This window comes from Drosophila subobscura, chromosome U (assembly GCF_008121235.1).
Source record: "Drosophila subobscura isolate 14011-0131.10 chromosome U, UCBerk_Dsub_1.0, whole genome shotgun sequence".
NCBI classification, from domain to species: Eukaryota; Metazoa; Arthropoda; class Insecta; order Diptera; family Drosophilidae; genus Drosophila; species Drosophila subobscura.
The window spans coordinates 11141263-11153853 of record NC_048534.1 but is presented as its reverse complement, the minus strand read 5'-3'; the positions used below and the strand labels follow the sequence as shown (position 1 = coordinate 11153853).

At 41.0% G+C, this 12591-nt stretch overlaps 4 protein-coding genes and 3 non-coding genes across 8 annotated transcripts; 5 read left to right on the top strand and 2 right to left on the bottom strand.

Annotated features, from left to right (window-relative positions):
• Positions 1-207: 207 nt before the first annotated feature.
• Positions 208-2325, top strand: LOC117901657 (probable tyrosyl-DNA phosphodiesterase). Its single transcript, XM_034812496.1, has 5 exons — positions 208-385; positions 445-982; positions 1039-1428; positions 1480-2077; positions 2141-2325. Exons 1-5 carry the CDS (start codon positions 310-312, stop codon positions 2270-2272), a joined length of 1734 nt encoding a protein of 577 aa, XP_034668387.1. The 5' UTR covers positions 208-309; the 3' UTR covers positions 2273-2325.
• Positions 2326-3110: 785 nt separating this feature from the next.
• On the top strand, positions 3111-9914 carry LOC117900611 (abhydrolase domain-containing protein 2). Of its 2 annotated transcripts, XM_034811033.1 has the most exons (5): positions 3115-3533; positions 7602-7771; positions 7835-8189; positions 8254-8603; positions 8945-9914. In XM_034811033.1, exons 1-5 carry the CDS (start codon positions 3379-3381, stop codon positions 9115-9117), a joined length of 1203 nt encoding a protein of 400 aa, XP_034666924.1. In that variant the 5' UTR covers positions 3115-3378; the 3' UTR covers positions 9118-9914. The 2 variants fall into 2 exon arrangements, with proteins under 2 accessions (XP_034666923.1, XP_034666924.1); XM_034811032.1 differs by having other exon boundaries at positions 3111-3533; positions 7602-8189.
• On the bottom strand, positions 7390-7460 carry Trnag-gcc. Its single transcript has one exon. It is a non-coding gene; the product is annotated as a tRNA-Gly (tRNA).
• Trnas-aga lies at positions 8789-8870 on the top strand. The gene has a single exon. It is a non-coding gene; the product is annotated as a tRNA-Ser (tRNA).
• Positions 9915-10291: 377 nt separating the features above from the next.
• Trnas-aga lies at positions 10292-10373 on the top strand. The gene has a single exon. It is a non-coding gene; the product is annotated as a tRNA-Ser (tRNA).
• A 129-nt stretch (positions 10374-10502) lies between these two features.
• On the bottom strand, positions 10503-11036 carry LOC117901187. Its single transcript, XM_034811840.1, has 2 exons — positions 10666-11036; positions 10503-10612 (listed from the first exon to the last, which is right to left on the bottom strand). The coding sequence occupies exons 1-2, from the start codon at positions 11003-11005 to the stop codon at positions 10503-10505; spliced, it is 450 nt and encodes a 149-aa protein (XP_034667731.1). The 5' UTR covers positions 11006-11036.
• Positions 11037-11154: 118 nt separating this feature from the next.
• On the top strand, positions 11155-11637 carry LOC117900612. Its single transcript, XM_034811034.1, has 2 exons — positions 11155-11422; positions 11490-11637. Exons 1-2 carry the CDS (start codon positions 11179-11181, stop codon positions 11609-11611), a joined length of 366 nt encoding a protein of 121 aa, XP_034666925.1. The 5' UTR covers positions 11155-11178; the 3' UTR covers positions 11612-11637.
• The last annotated feature ends 954 nt before the right edge of the window (positions 11638-12591 follow it).

Sequence of the window (12591 nt, the reverse complement as noted above, 5' to 3'; positions counted from 1 at the left end):
ATTTTTTTGGCCGACAATGGGCTAATCAGTGGGCTCTCCAAGATATTTCAAGTCAAAAAGCTAATATACTCGAAATTTAATAGATTTATTTAAGCAAAATATCATCTGAAGTAGGTCTAATATCAGCAATACCAACAAGTAGCTGCTGTTTTATATTTCACAAATTTCTCTTTCCCGTTTTTACTGTTATCGAAAAAGTGCCAGCAACAGCTGAGCGCGCTTGTGTTTCTGTCTGAAGAATTTGCGAATCGCGGCTTTGTTTTTTGGTTTTTTTCTACAAATATTACTAAAACTACTGAAATAAGAAACATGAAGGAATGTCCATATGGCGAGAAGTGCTACAGAAAGAATCCCATACACTTTGGCGAGTTTTCCCATGCGCACTGTAAGAAAATTCAACTTTCTGGCGATTTTCAAATTCTTATAAATGTTTGATTTCTGCAGTGGATGCCATTTACGAGAAAGGAAATGGAGGCGGGGACTATGATATACCTGACAAGTACTCATCAGAACTGATTCACACACAGTTGAAGCTACTGGAGAAGGTCTTACCAAAGCCTGCGGCCGCCAAAGCCAAGGAATCTGCAACCGCTGCTGTCCCTGAAGCATCTAGAAATGCTCCAACTACGAGTGCCACTGCCTCATCTAGCTCTTCATCGAGCACGTCCAACAGTCACGCAAGTACTTCAAGGGACAGCTCGAATTTGGCCAAAAAACAAAAGCTGGCAGAGCGCAACATCCGAGATTACATTCCCGTGGTGGTGGAAAAGGGAGGAATGGCCAAGAAGCTGGAGCGTGCCGCTCCCTACAACATGTTTCTCACGGCCATCACAGACTCGAAGCCCACGCACCAGGAGCCGCTGACCGTGACGCTCCAGGAGATACTCGACGAAAGCCTGGGCGAGATCGAGAGCAGCGTCCAAATCAACTTTATGGTGGACATTGGCTGGCTCCTGGGACACTATTACTTTGCTGGGATACTGTAAGATGTACCTAAAACCATGCAACCATCAGAATACTCATTGATTTATTTTCTAGGGACAAACCCCTGCTGGTTCTGTATGGCGACGAGTCGCCGGAACTTTTGGGTATTGGAAAATTCAAGCCCCAGGTGACGGCCATTGGTGTGAAGATGCCCACACCCTTTGCCACATCGCATACCAAGATGATGCTGCTCGGCTATGCCGATGGCTCGATGCGAGTGGTGATATCCACGGCAAATCTCTACGAGGACGATTGGCATAATCGCACGCAGGGCCTGTGGATAAGTCCGCTTTTGCCAGCGATGTCCGAGGATGCAGACACGGCCGCTGGTGAAAGTCTGACGGGTTTCAGGCAGGATCTCATGCTGTATCTGGTGGAGTACAAAATCAGCCAATTGCAGCCATGGATAGCGCGCATTCGGAAGAGCGATTTCAGTGCCATCAAGTGAGAGCTCGTAACCAAAAGCTGTGCCAAGCTAACCAGATTTTCCTTTAGTGTCTTCTTTGTGGGCTCTGTGCCTGGTGGACATCGCGAGGGCTCGGTGCGTGGCCATCCCTGGGGCCACGCGCGTCTGGGCTCGCTGCTGGCCAAGCACGCGGCACCCATTGAAGATCGCATTCCCGTCGTCTGCCAGAGCTCTAGCATTGGTAGCCTCGGCGCAAATGTGCAGGCTTGGATACAGCAGGACTTTGTCAACAGTCTGCGCAAGGACTCCTCTCCCGGTGGCAAGCTCCGCCAGATGCCGCCCTTCAAGATGATTTATCCGAGCTTCAACAACGTCTCCGGCAGTCACGATGGCATGATCGGGGGCGGCTGCCTGCCGTATGGCAAGAACACGAACGACAAGCAGCCATGGCTCAAGGGTCATCTGCAGCAGTGGAAATCCACCGATCGTCATCGCTCGCGGGCCATGCCCCACATCAAGAGCTATACGCGTTATAATCTGACCGATCAGTCGGTCTACTGGTTCGTGCTGACCTCGGCAAATCTCTCGAAGGCGGCCTGGGGCTCCTTCAACAAGAATGCGAGTCTACAGCCATGCCTACGAATTGCTAATTACGAGGCGGGTGTGCTTTTCCTTCCCAGATTTGTGGTTAGTCCGTGGATGGTCCCCTAAAATTAGTTGAATCTTTATTAATTGATTTCATTTTTTTAGACTGGCGAGGATACGTTTCCTTTGGGTAATAATCGTGATGGAGTGCCAGCATTTCCACTGCCTTATGATGTTCCCCTCACACCTTACCTGCCCGATGATAAACCATTTTTAATGGATTACCTACAAGGTTAAGGTTTACTGCATTTGTGATCTACCAGTGAAATTGGTTGTTTCATTCTTAAGAATTCCCAAGAACATCAGATTATATTACCATTCTCCAAACATAGTTATCCGCAAAGTCTTTAAATTACTCTTGGCGGTTTTGCTTCAAAAATAAACCTTTACAGATTTTGAGCAAATATTTTATAGTTCTTCAAGGGCCGAGCAGGGAAGAATGAGAGAGTAGAGAAAAACTGCAGATTCTGTTAAAAGAGGACGAAACTTCAGATCTCTGCGATCACTTTAAGTGCGTTTGCGGGTATAATGTTCTTTTGAATATAGCTGTGAAGCTATTTTCAAAATAAAACGTTGAATTCCGCGTATTGCACGCATGTGCATCCATTATGGTCGTATGACACTAACTGTTTTTTATTCAAGCAGGAAAAAAAGTTAGGCATCTTCGGAAAATACAAAAGTTGAGATTAAGACGTCTTATTGCATCTTAAATAAAATTGAAAAGACTCTGTAAAAGATTTACATACAGAATATTTAATATTTACTCATACAAAATTCACCAATAAATCCACCAACTCCATGAGAATCCATGGATACAACTCAGTAAACAGTACTTTATGGTTCTCTTCTATTTAAAGTGCTGGATTAATTTTTAATCGACAATTTAAAGTTTATTAATTCAGTTAACCACATGCAGAAAATATGCAGTAGCCGCTTAGTTTCTATATAAGCAAATTTAATTTTTCGGTTTATGTACAGTATATTTATAATATTATAAGGTATATTTTGGTATATTAGCTAGGGTCAGGTGGTATATTTGATAGATAAATCCACAGTCACACTGAACACAACCACAAACATCAGTCGCAAGTGTTTTTTTTGTTCGCCCTAAAATTCAAATCAAATCAAATTTCTCTAGCAAAGTGATGACACTTTTTGACGCTGCTACAGACATAAATACAACACAATATTAAACAATATAAAAACGAACACACAGCAGCCGGAGCGTTTCCACACAGAAAGGAAGAATAAACGAAGGCCAAACGGATAATTGGAGATTGGATGATAAGGCAGGCGTGCCGCTGCCAGGTCCAGGGAAAAGTGTGCTCTTCTCCGTCCCAACGATGTCCACCGCCTTTCTGACGCTGTTCGCCGTCATCGTGTGCATACTATTTCGCATCCTGAACGTGCACAGCCAGCCCCTGAAGCCGAGTGTATGGTGCCTGGACGAGCAGTTCCTCGATTGCCTCTACAAAATAGCGCCTGTATTAAGAGAGCCGTAAGTACATGACGAGATACTTCCAGCACACTGTATCCATCGCGCCATTATTCATACAGCCCGGTTGGGCGTCCCACAGGCCCACGCAGGCCTCATTTCCACCCCACACATACATACACACTTCTCGAGTGCGGCATCAAAACATAACATGAAATAACGGTTGTCTTGGGTGAACCGAAGCACTTGGTACCGTAGTCATATGATCTCCTGAGCATAGAGTCAGCTGAGGTTTTTTTTTAACCTACAAGTAGTTGAGGGAGTGAAGAAGTTTCTTATCTAAATAATTTAAATAATTTCAAAATAATATGCATACAAAATGATTGCCAAAATCTATGAAAATCTGAACCATCTTCTGCTAGGGTACCAACATACATATGTACATTTCCATTGACTCATGCCACCACTGCTTCGCTCAGCTGTTAACTGTGCCACCCCATCATCGGCCTCACAGCCAGGCCAAAATGTTGGATAAATGGAAAACATAATTATCTGTCAGTTGGCGTGCTGCCTAGCACTTCAGCGAATTGTTAGTAAACTATCTGCAATTACTGCAAATTGCTGCATTTGGTTAATCGACAGAGACAATTAGTTTTCATATGGGAATGCAAAAAAAAACTGGACAGCATTTCAGCAAAATATTAAAACATTTCAAGGTTCAACAAGCAAAGTTTAAAGAATTCCATTTTAGTGCCGTTAAAAATTATACATTTTTTTAAAGGCTTTTCTGCTTACAAATTTAATTACACAAGCGCTCCTCCTCTATTTAGGGGTATTGAACGGAATTTGCATTCATACCAGCCTTTGAAACAACTTTAGTTATAGAAATGAATGTGTGAAAAATTCGGATTTCTTGGTTTATTTGTTTTGCTTGATTGTCGATGAATCAGCCTTAGAAACAGAAACATTTCAGACTTAAATCTAGTATACTTTTGTTTCAATTAGAATGCAGAAATATAAAACTAAAAACTGACCATTTGATCCACAAAGAAAGTCTTTGTTTTAGAGTTAGATTCTTATTTCACAATGCATCGAAAATCCACGCATTCTAAAATATCCCCCTTTCTGAGCCACTGCTGTATTATTCAATGCACAAACACACATCTTTTTCCCAGGCAAACTTTTTCATCTGCTGAATGAATCATTAAACGTAATTACTTAATAATAAAACATGTCGCAGTTGTTTTGCCGCTTTAACATTTAATGAAACTTTTCAGTATCTGCCTGTATTGATGATAAGTTTTTGGCGATAGTCGACTATCTGTCGAGTGGTAAACTGCATTTGCGGTTTCACATATTGATTGGCTGCATTTCCTTGTTATTTTCACTATCAGGTTCCAATATTCATATCAATATTGTAACCACAGCTTTGTGAGAGAAATGCACATGGCAATAAAATTATAAATTCCTTGAGGTTTGCGTTATCGCTTGACTAATAAACCCCGACTAAGAAGAGTTGTCAGCTACTCGACTAAACTTGACTAAGAATTGTGCCAATAGGTTATCAAAACAAATATTGAATGATTATTTTTATTAAAAATTATCTCTTCAAGACTAACATTTTTCGTTGGCTGTTTTGGGCGTACGCCTGGAAAATTTCGCCCCGGTGTTTTATCTCTGGTAAATCCGTAAATGTTTTCGGCATTTCTTTTTGCCGTGGCGCTGTCCAATCGGCAAAAGTAAATGGAATTTCGCTGAATCTGTTTCGTACAGCTTTTGCTTTAATTTACTTTTTGCTCTATGTCTGCCAGAAATCGCGATAAGCGTGAGCTCTCGACCAAAGTTCACATCCATAATTACGCAGTGGGCTAAGAAAATAGCGACGACTAACGCCTAGCAACCAACCACATACGGATACGTGATACGAGGACCGCGTAGCGCTGCGCCCAGCAAGGGGGGGTATCGCGTGGGAGTTTTCCATCAAGTAAATGCCCATAGAATAGAATAGCTGGAAATGTACAAGGGTGTATGCTCGTAATTATCAAGAAGGCAACTAAAATCGTAGACTAAAAATGTTTGTTTTGTCCGAAACTTTGAAGATTATAGGGGGTAGGAGAGTGTCTTCTCGAAAATATGAGTGTATTTATTAAAAACCCCCGCAGATAAAGTTTGTTTGCATTTCATTTGGCATTTTACGAGTACGTACTCTTTGATCTACTTTTGAATTAAAGCATTTGAGGAAACCCCATTCAAATATATGTACATAAGTTCCTTTTCGTACAAAAATCTTAAGTAGAAACATTTTCTACCTCCTAAAGGTACAGACAAAAATTTAATTGGTCAGTTGTAGATAAAAATATATGCTAATATTATATGCCATGTGCATTCATCTGTACAGTACACATGAATATGCATAAAAATATGAATAAGAAGCCAATTCTCGTTTATTTTATGAGAGAGAGAGAGAGGTCTAGACCTGTTCTCACCTGTTGAACTGCCTTTAAATTGCTTTCTTGTTAGTGAGTGTTTAAGAATTTTTGGTGGAACTGATTAGGGAATAGTTCATAGTCAGCGCTTGATTTATATTCTGATAATGAAAAACGCCGGCTATATGTATGCATTCTCCGAGTTTCCCTTGAACATTCTTATAAACAATGAAGATTGTTATTCAAATGCCGGCGGGGATGCCGGGTGCTACCTGTTTTTCCCGCTTTGGCGCAGTGCCCAGACTTTTGTTTAACAACAAAGATTACGTAAGCGGAATACAGATGGGTTGGTCACCGGTCTCCCTGCCCTCTCCATATAATTCTCGCGTTCTATTTTGTTCAAAAGAATAAACGGGTTGGAAGATGATTTCAGGTAAAAGCTCGGGTGTCTCTGCCGCTTGTCACTCTTTTCTCCTCTCTCTTGCTGAACTGCTGCCTTGGCACAGTGGGTTGCAAAAATAACATCAACAATAGCTGAATGTTACTGAAAGGGGTGCGACATTATGAGTCATTTGCGCGTTTATTCCCTTCAATGGGGTATTTTGAGTTTGGAAGCAGAGAAGCAAACATTTGCTAGGTTTGTTTTTGGGTTTATCTGAAATACTGATTGAATCGCAATTTTATAACAAAAGTGTCTAATGGTATCTAAGCTTTCGGTCCCCTTAAACTTCCTTATCTTTTCTGGACTAGTTGTTTGTTTCCTTTTATGATGGCATTAAACTTTCCAGCGCTGGAAATAATTGCAGCTGTTATTCAGCAAAGACATTTTACCAGAACATTACGAAAGTTTTCGACACAGTAAATAATGTATGTGCATATGTACTCAACTATGTAAATGTGCTTTTAATTTAATGATGAATATTTGATGGCAATTGATTGGAGTTGGGGGGACAATGCAGGATAGGAAAATACATATTAAACATTTATTGCGGTGGTTACAGTCGAGCACATTTGTGCATGTTCCCAGAGGAGCTCCGCTCCGCCTTCTTCCGCTGTGCCTACCGCTCTCTTTTTGCCATTTCATTTGATTGATAATAATTGAATGGTAAGCGTTACTTGAAATAGTTGGAACACACAATGGAACACACAAATTGTTGCACGTTTTTGCACGCCTGACAACAATGGCCCTGATTTCAGGTCGTCTCTTTCTCTCGCCTCTATCTCTCTCTGTCGCTCAATTAGGTTCAATTGATTCTAATGCGGCTTGGGCTTTAGAATTCTATCTTTTATATCTTTATTTTGTTCTCTTTCACTTTAGTATACATATGCACAGCCCTCACAGTAACCAATTCTGGCCACAAATCAAAAGATGATTATAAATAATCAAATTTGGCAAATTGCCTGGAAATAAATAGCATTCTCATTCATTGCACAATGTCAAGGTCTTTTAAATAAAGCCCATAAAAAGAAATAAAAGCCAAAAAAGAGAAAGTTGCATCGGCCGGGAATCGAACCCGGGCCGCCCGCGTGGCAGGCGAGCATTCTACCACTGAACCACCGATGCTTGTGTGGGTTTGTCAGCCAACTGTTAACTTATAACATTGTTCGAACGAAGCTGTTAAACAAGTTTCTTTAAATAAACAAATATTTGCAGTTAAACTTTACTTTTCATACGCATACAACAAATGTATTTTCTCTCTTCCAGCTATGTCCCGCCGCGACTATGGGGTTTTAGTGGTCATGTGCAAACGGTTTTGCACAGCATTGTCGGACGAGTGCGTTGCCCGTGGCCTTTGGGAGAGCGGGTCTATCTCTCCCTGCAAGATGGCTCCACATTGACCTACGACCTCTACCAGCCCCTCAACGAGCAAGAGGGTAAGTCCAGCCATCAGTCAATCTCCTTTTCATATCTTAAACTCTTGTTACCGTATCTTCCAGATGATGTAACCGTGGCGATTTGTCCCGGCATAGCCAACAGCTCGGAATCGGTGTACATACGAACCTTTGTGCACTTGGCCCAGTGCAATGGCTATCGCTGTGCAGTATTAAATCACATTGGAGCCCTGCGCAGTGTCCAGGTGACGTCGACACGCATTTTTACCTATGGCCACACCGAGGATTTCGCCGCCATGGTGGAGAATTTGCATCAGAAGTATCGTCAGAGTCGTATCGTGGCGGTAGGATTTAGCTTGGGCGGAAATCTGGTTACCAAGTACATGGGTGAGATGCAAAAGCTTAAGCCATTGAGCGTCATCGGTGGAATCTCCATATGCCAGGGCTACAATGCTGTAGAGTGAGTGGGCGTGAAATTATCATTATGGAACTGAACGAATCTAATCTTTAATTACCTATTTTAGGGGCACCAAATGGTTGCTGAATTGGCAAAACTTCCGACGCTTCTACCTGTACATTATGACGGAGAATGTGAAGAGTATTATTCTGCGACATCGTCACATCCTGCTCTCCGATGAGGTCAAGACGCGTCATAATCTGAACGAGCGCGAGATAATTGCAGCGGCAACTTTGCCAGAGCTGGACGAAGCCTACACCAGGAAGGTCTATAATTTCGCCTCCACTCAGGAGCTGTACAAATGGAGCTCCTCGCTGTTCTACTTTGACACAATAGAGAAGCCCATGATATTTATTAATGCTAAGGATGATCCATTGATACCAGAGGATTTGTTGCTGCCCATCAAGGAGTTTGCAAGTGAGTATCAAAAAAAGCATGTGAAAGTGAATAGGAAGTGAAGTAGACGCTTCAACTTTTTGGCGCCCAACTTTAAAATAGCTGCTAGTTCAGTGTTGTGTAACGCAGTAGCGATAGTTTTGGCAAGGTTGTGTGTATGTGCTCTGCACGACATAAGTTACCACTCTGCGCCACCCCATCAACAAGCAGCCGTGGCCGAGCGGTTAAGGCGTCTGACTAGAAATCAGATTCCCTCTGGGAGCGTAGGTTCGAATCCTACCGGCTGCGATTGTCGATCCCTTGGGTCCTCTTCTTTTTTCCGATTTAAATATTTTACGCATGATATATTTTTATTTTTGCAGCCACACGACAGAATACAGCCTACGTGGAGGTGGCCCATGGCGGCCATCTGGGTTTCTACGAGGGCGGTTTCCTCTACCCGAATCCTGTCACCTGGCTGGATCGCACACTGGTGGCCATGGTGGGATCTCTGGTGATGATGCACACAGATGTGGGCAAGGTGACGCCGGCATAAACTAACAAATTGTTAAAAACACAACTATTAAGTGCTTTTGTGTGAAAGTCGGCTGGCGCTGTCTAAATGAATCTTAATCAAAGGGAGAAACCAAACGGAACCATATAGAACTTACATATAATGATTGATGATTGATCACCAATGGAAACAGGAAAACCAAAATTGATGTATACTTTTGTAAAGTGCATTTAAAAGTGAAAATAATTTATTACCAAGATGTTTTGAAAAGTTTTTATGGGACAACATTTTACGTTTTATGAAAAAGCGAAAAGCCAAGCATATAATGTGTCACCTTAAATTATAATTTAGTTAGTTTATGCAAGTAACATGTATGTACCCATGTACTTATAAGCAAAATTCCTATTTATTAGCATTCTAATTTGTAATCCCACAGGGTTTTAACTATATTTTTATATGCCAATTGTATGCAAGACACAAACACATACCACACAACCCCACGATATCCATGTATCCAGTAATTATAAATTATAAGTCCCCTGTCGCACAAGCACATACCCTCGCACCATATGTATAACAACCAAATGCCTTATTGTAGACTTATTTTATATAAGTGTGTATATGATTTTTGAATTATTTTGAATCATCTTTTACTACGATGCATTTCGAGTCAATGAAAGCAACCAAAAAGAAAATTCGCCCAACGATGGCCACGATTTTTTGTACTTTTTCTGATCTTTACCAGTTGTTAGTCGCAGACAGGATTTGTTTGTGTTTACAGTGTTTGCAAGCGGTGTGTGAGCAATGATATATGCATAAATATATACAAATATGAGTTTGTTTATAAATGTATTTGTAAATGTGTATTTATAAATGTGTATGTAAATGTATGAAATAAATAACAGTTGACTAAACAGTATTAAATAGCTTTTAAACCAGTGGAATATTTCGATGGAAGATTTCCATTATAGATTATGGTGCAAGTTCACGGAAACAGTTTTTATCTGGAATATTTGTTAAACATATGTATATGTGAATATATGCAAGAATGTTAATTTGAATCCTAACTAACTCTAATTTGTAAGATGCCACTGTCCACGCATATTTTCATCCTAAGCTTTTTTACAGTAACGAAATGTTATGTTAACAATTCCATGTTATTTAGTGGTTCAATTCTCTCCGTTAAAATAAGCATTATGCGCGACTTCACCAACAAGCAGCCGTGGCCGAGCGGTTAAGGCGTCTGACTAGAAATCAGATTCCCTCTGGGAGCGTAGGTTCGAATCCTACCGGCTGCGAGAACTAAAAGTAATCTTTTTGCTTTTTGTTTTTAGGTATTATTATATGTGTTGATGTTTAATATGTTTTCTTTTTTAATCTTTCATTAAAAGTTATCTGAAGTTTGACAGTTTTTTAAAAAATATTTATTAAAATTTACAAAACTGTGTCGGACAGAGCTCGCGGCAGCAGCAGTTAAGGCCACATTTTTTGTTGTGGTTGTTGCAAACGGTCTCCGTATAGGGAAAAGATAGCAAAGCTGTAAGAATAAATCGTAGTGAAAAAGTACATCCAATGTGGACATGGACTCACGTGCAAAACCGTCCGCGATTCTGAGTTGGTTCGTCGCCTGCAGGTCACAGCCGGACATGGTAACGAAGTTGAAGGGCTGTCCGCTCGAACAACTGGTGTCAAAGAGACAGCGGTCCTTTGCTTCCGGCTCGCAAGGACTTCCAGCATTGGGTGCCGTATAAACACAGTGTGGGCCGCAACAGGCATTATCGCGGGGCGGCAGTTTCGGCTCCGTGATGCCAGGGTCTTGGCAGGAATTTAGACCGGTAAACGGTTGGCAGGGCTGGGAGCAGCCCAAGACTTGGACCGCCAGAAGCGTCGCCAAAGAAAGGAGCAGCAGCAGAACGTGTGTGGCCTCCATGTTGGTTAAAGAACAGTTAATCGATCGTGTAAATTCGCCGTCTTTTATACCCTCCCAACCGATGGTTTCTCTGCTGTTTGCACAAATGTTGCCGGACAAAAATAGATCAAGAAATGCCAAGGGGCACTATAAAAGGAGCTTGTGCTCATCCAAAGAACCCAAACGTGATCGAAATGGCTGTGAAGGTTCTGCTGGGTCTGCTGCTTCTGCACATTGCCACCGAGTTGGCATTCGGCTGCTCAAACAATCTCTGTCCGGAGGTGACCAACACGAACACTTTGTGTAGCGGAACGCTGCGCTATCAATGCGTCTGCGACTTCACCTGTTCCGAGTGGGACAAACCCTGCAATTGGTGTCTCACATGTCCAGCAGAGATCCAAAATATCAACTCTGTTCGCAATCAAAAGAATAAGCTGCGTAAGTCGATCCCAGTAGTAATACATATTGGATTAATATCAATTATTATTCCTACTTCCCTTTTCAGCTCTCTTCAGCCTGCCCAATCGCAGTCATAAGCAGTGCCTGGACATTAATATCCTAACCCACAAGAACTCCAACTGCTGTGACAAGTTCTGTCAATTGAATTGTAAAGATGTCTGTTTCTAAATAAATTATTAAAATTATTTAAAGTATTTTTTGCGTCGGATTGAGCCTTGCTCTTTGTTACAAATTAATATAGCCAACAGGCAAGTAGGATTATATTTTATATCCCGGTGTGGGGGGCACTTTTGATCCAACCAATGTGGAGATCTCTTTCCGTAGAGTACGAAGGAATTCACATGGAATATGCTTCGATGTTTCCTGCTCTACTTAAGAGAATCTACAGAAGTTAAGAAACAAAAATTCCTGACTGCAATTGGCATACAAAAATGTCTCTAGTAAATCCATTTAAATAATATATAAGTGAATAATAGTTATAGATTTTCCTATATAGCATACGGAATTTATGCAAATTGATCTCTAAATATTTAAAGGATAAAAGGAGAACGTAACGTTATGAGTAAAAAATATAAATACTCAGAAATGTGCTAGAGGATGGAAAGTGGCGGCAAGTAATTAAAATCTATAAAATTCCTGCATATTAATTGGATAAGAAAATGTCTTGTTTAGATGTCCCAAAGGAGAATATCGGTGTTAGAACTACCAAGCTAAGTGGGAGCGAGTGATCTGTAAGGCTTTCAAGGTAACCCACCTTTCTGGTTGTATGTTTGTACATGTAAGTCGTAAATTATCATGCACATTTCTTTGCACAGATGTTGCTGTTGAGTTTGTTTGCTGAATGATGCATTTAACCTTCAAAACTGGGATACAAAAGTAGCAGCTGTTTAATTGATTAACTCGTACAATGATCGGCAAATAAATTCAGCAACAACCTGGCACGCAGTTCTTATTATTTCACAAGTATCTGAAATTATTTAAAATACTCGCGAGTTCGAATATTAAATTTTGATCGAATGATCAATATTCTAGCGTTTTATACCAAATTTCCTGAGAGAAAGAGTGCAGGAAATTGTATTGTTATTATTTAAGGAACGCTTCTTGTCTTGTATGCCAAATGTATTATTTATTTAGTTGGTTTATATATA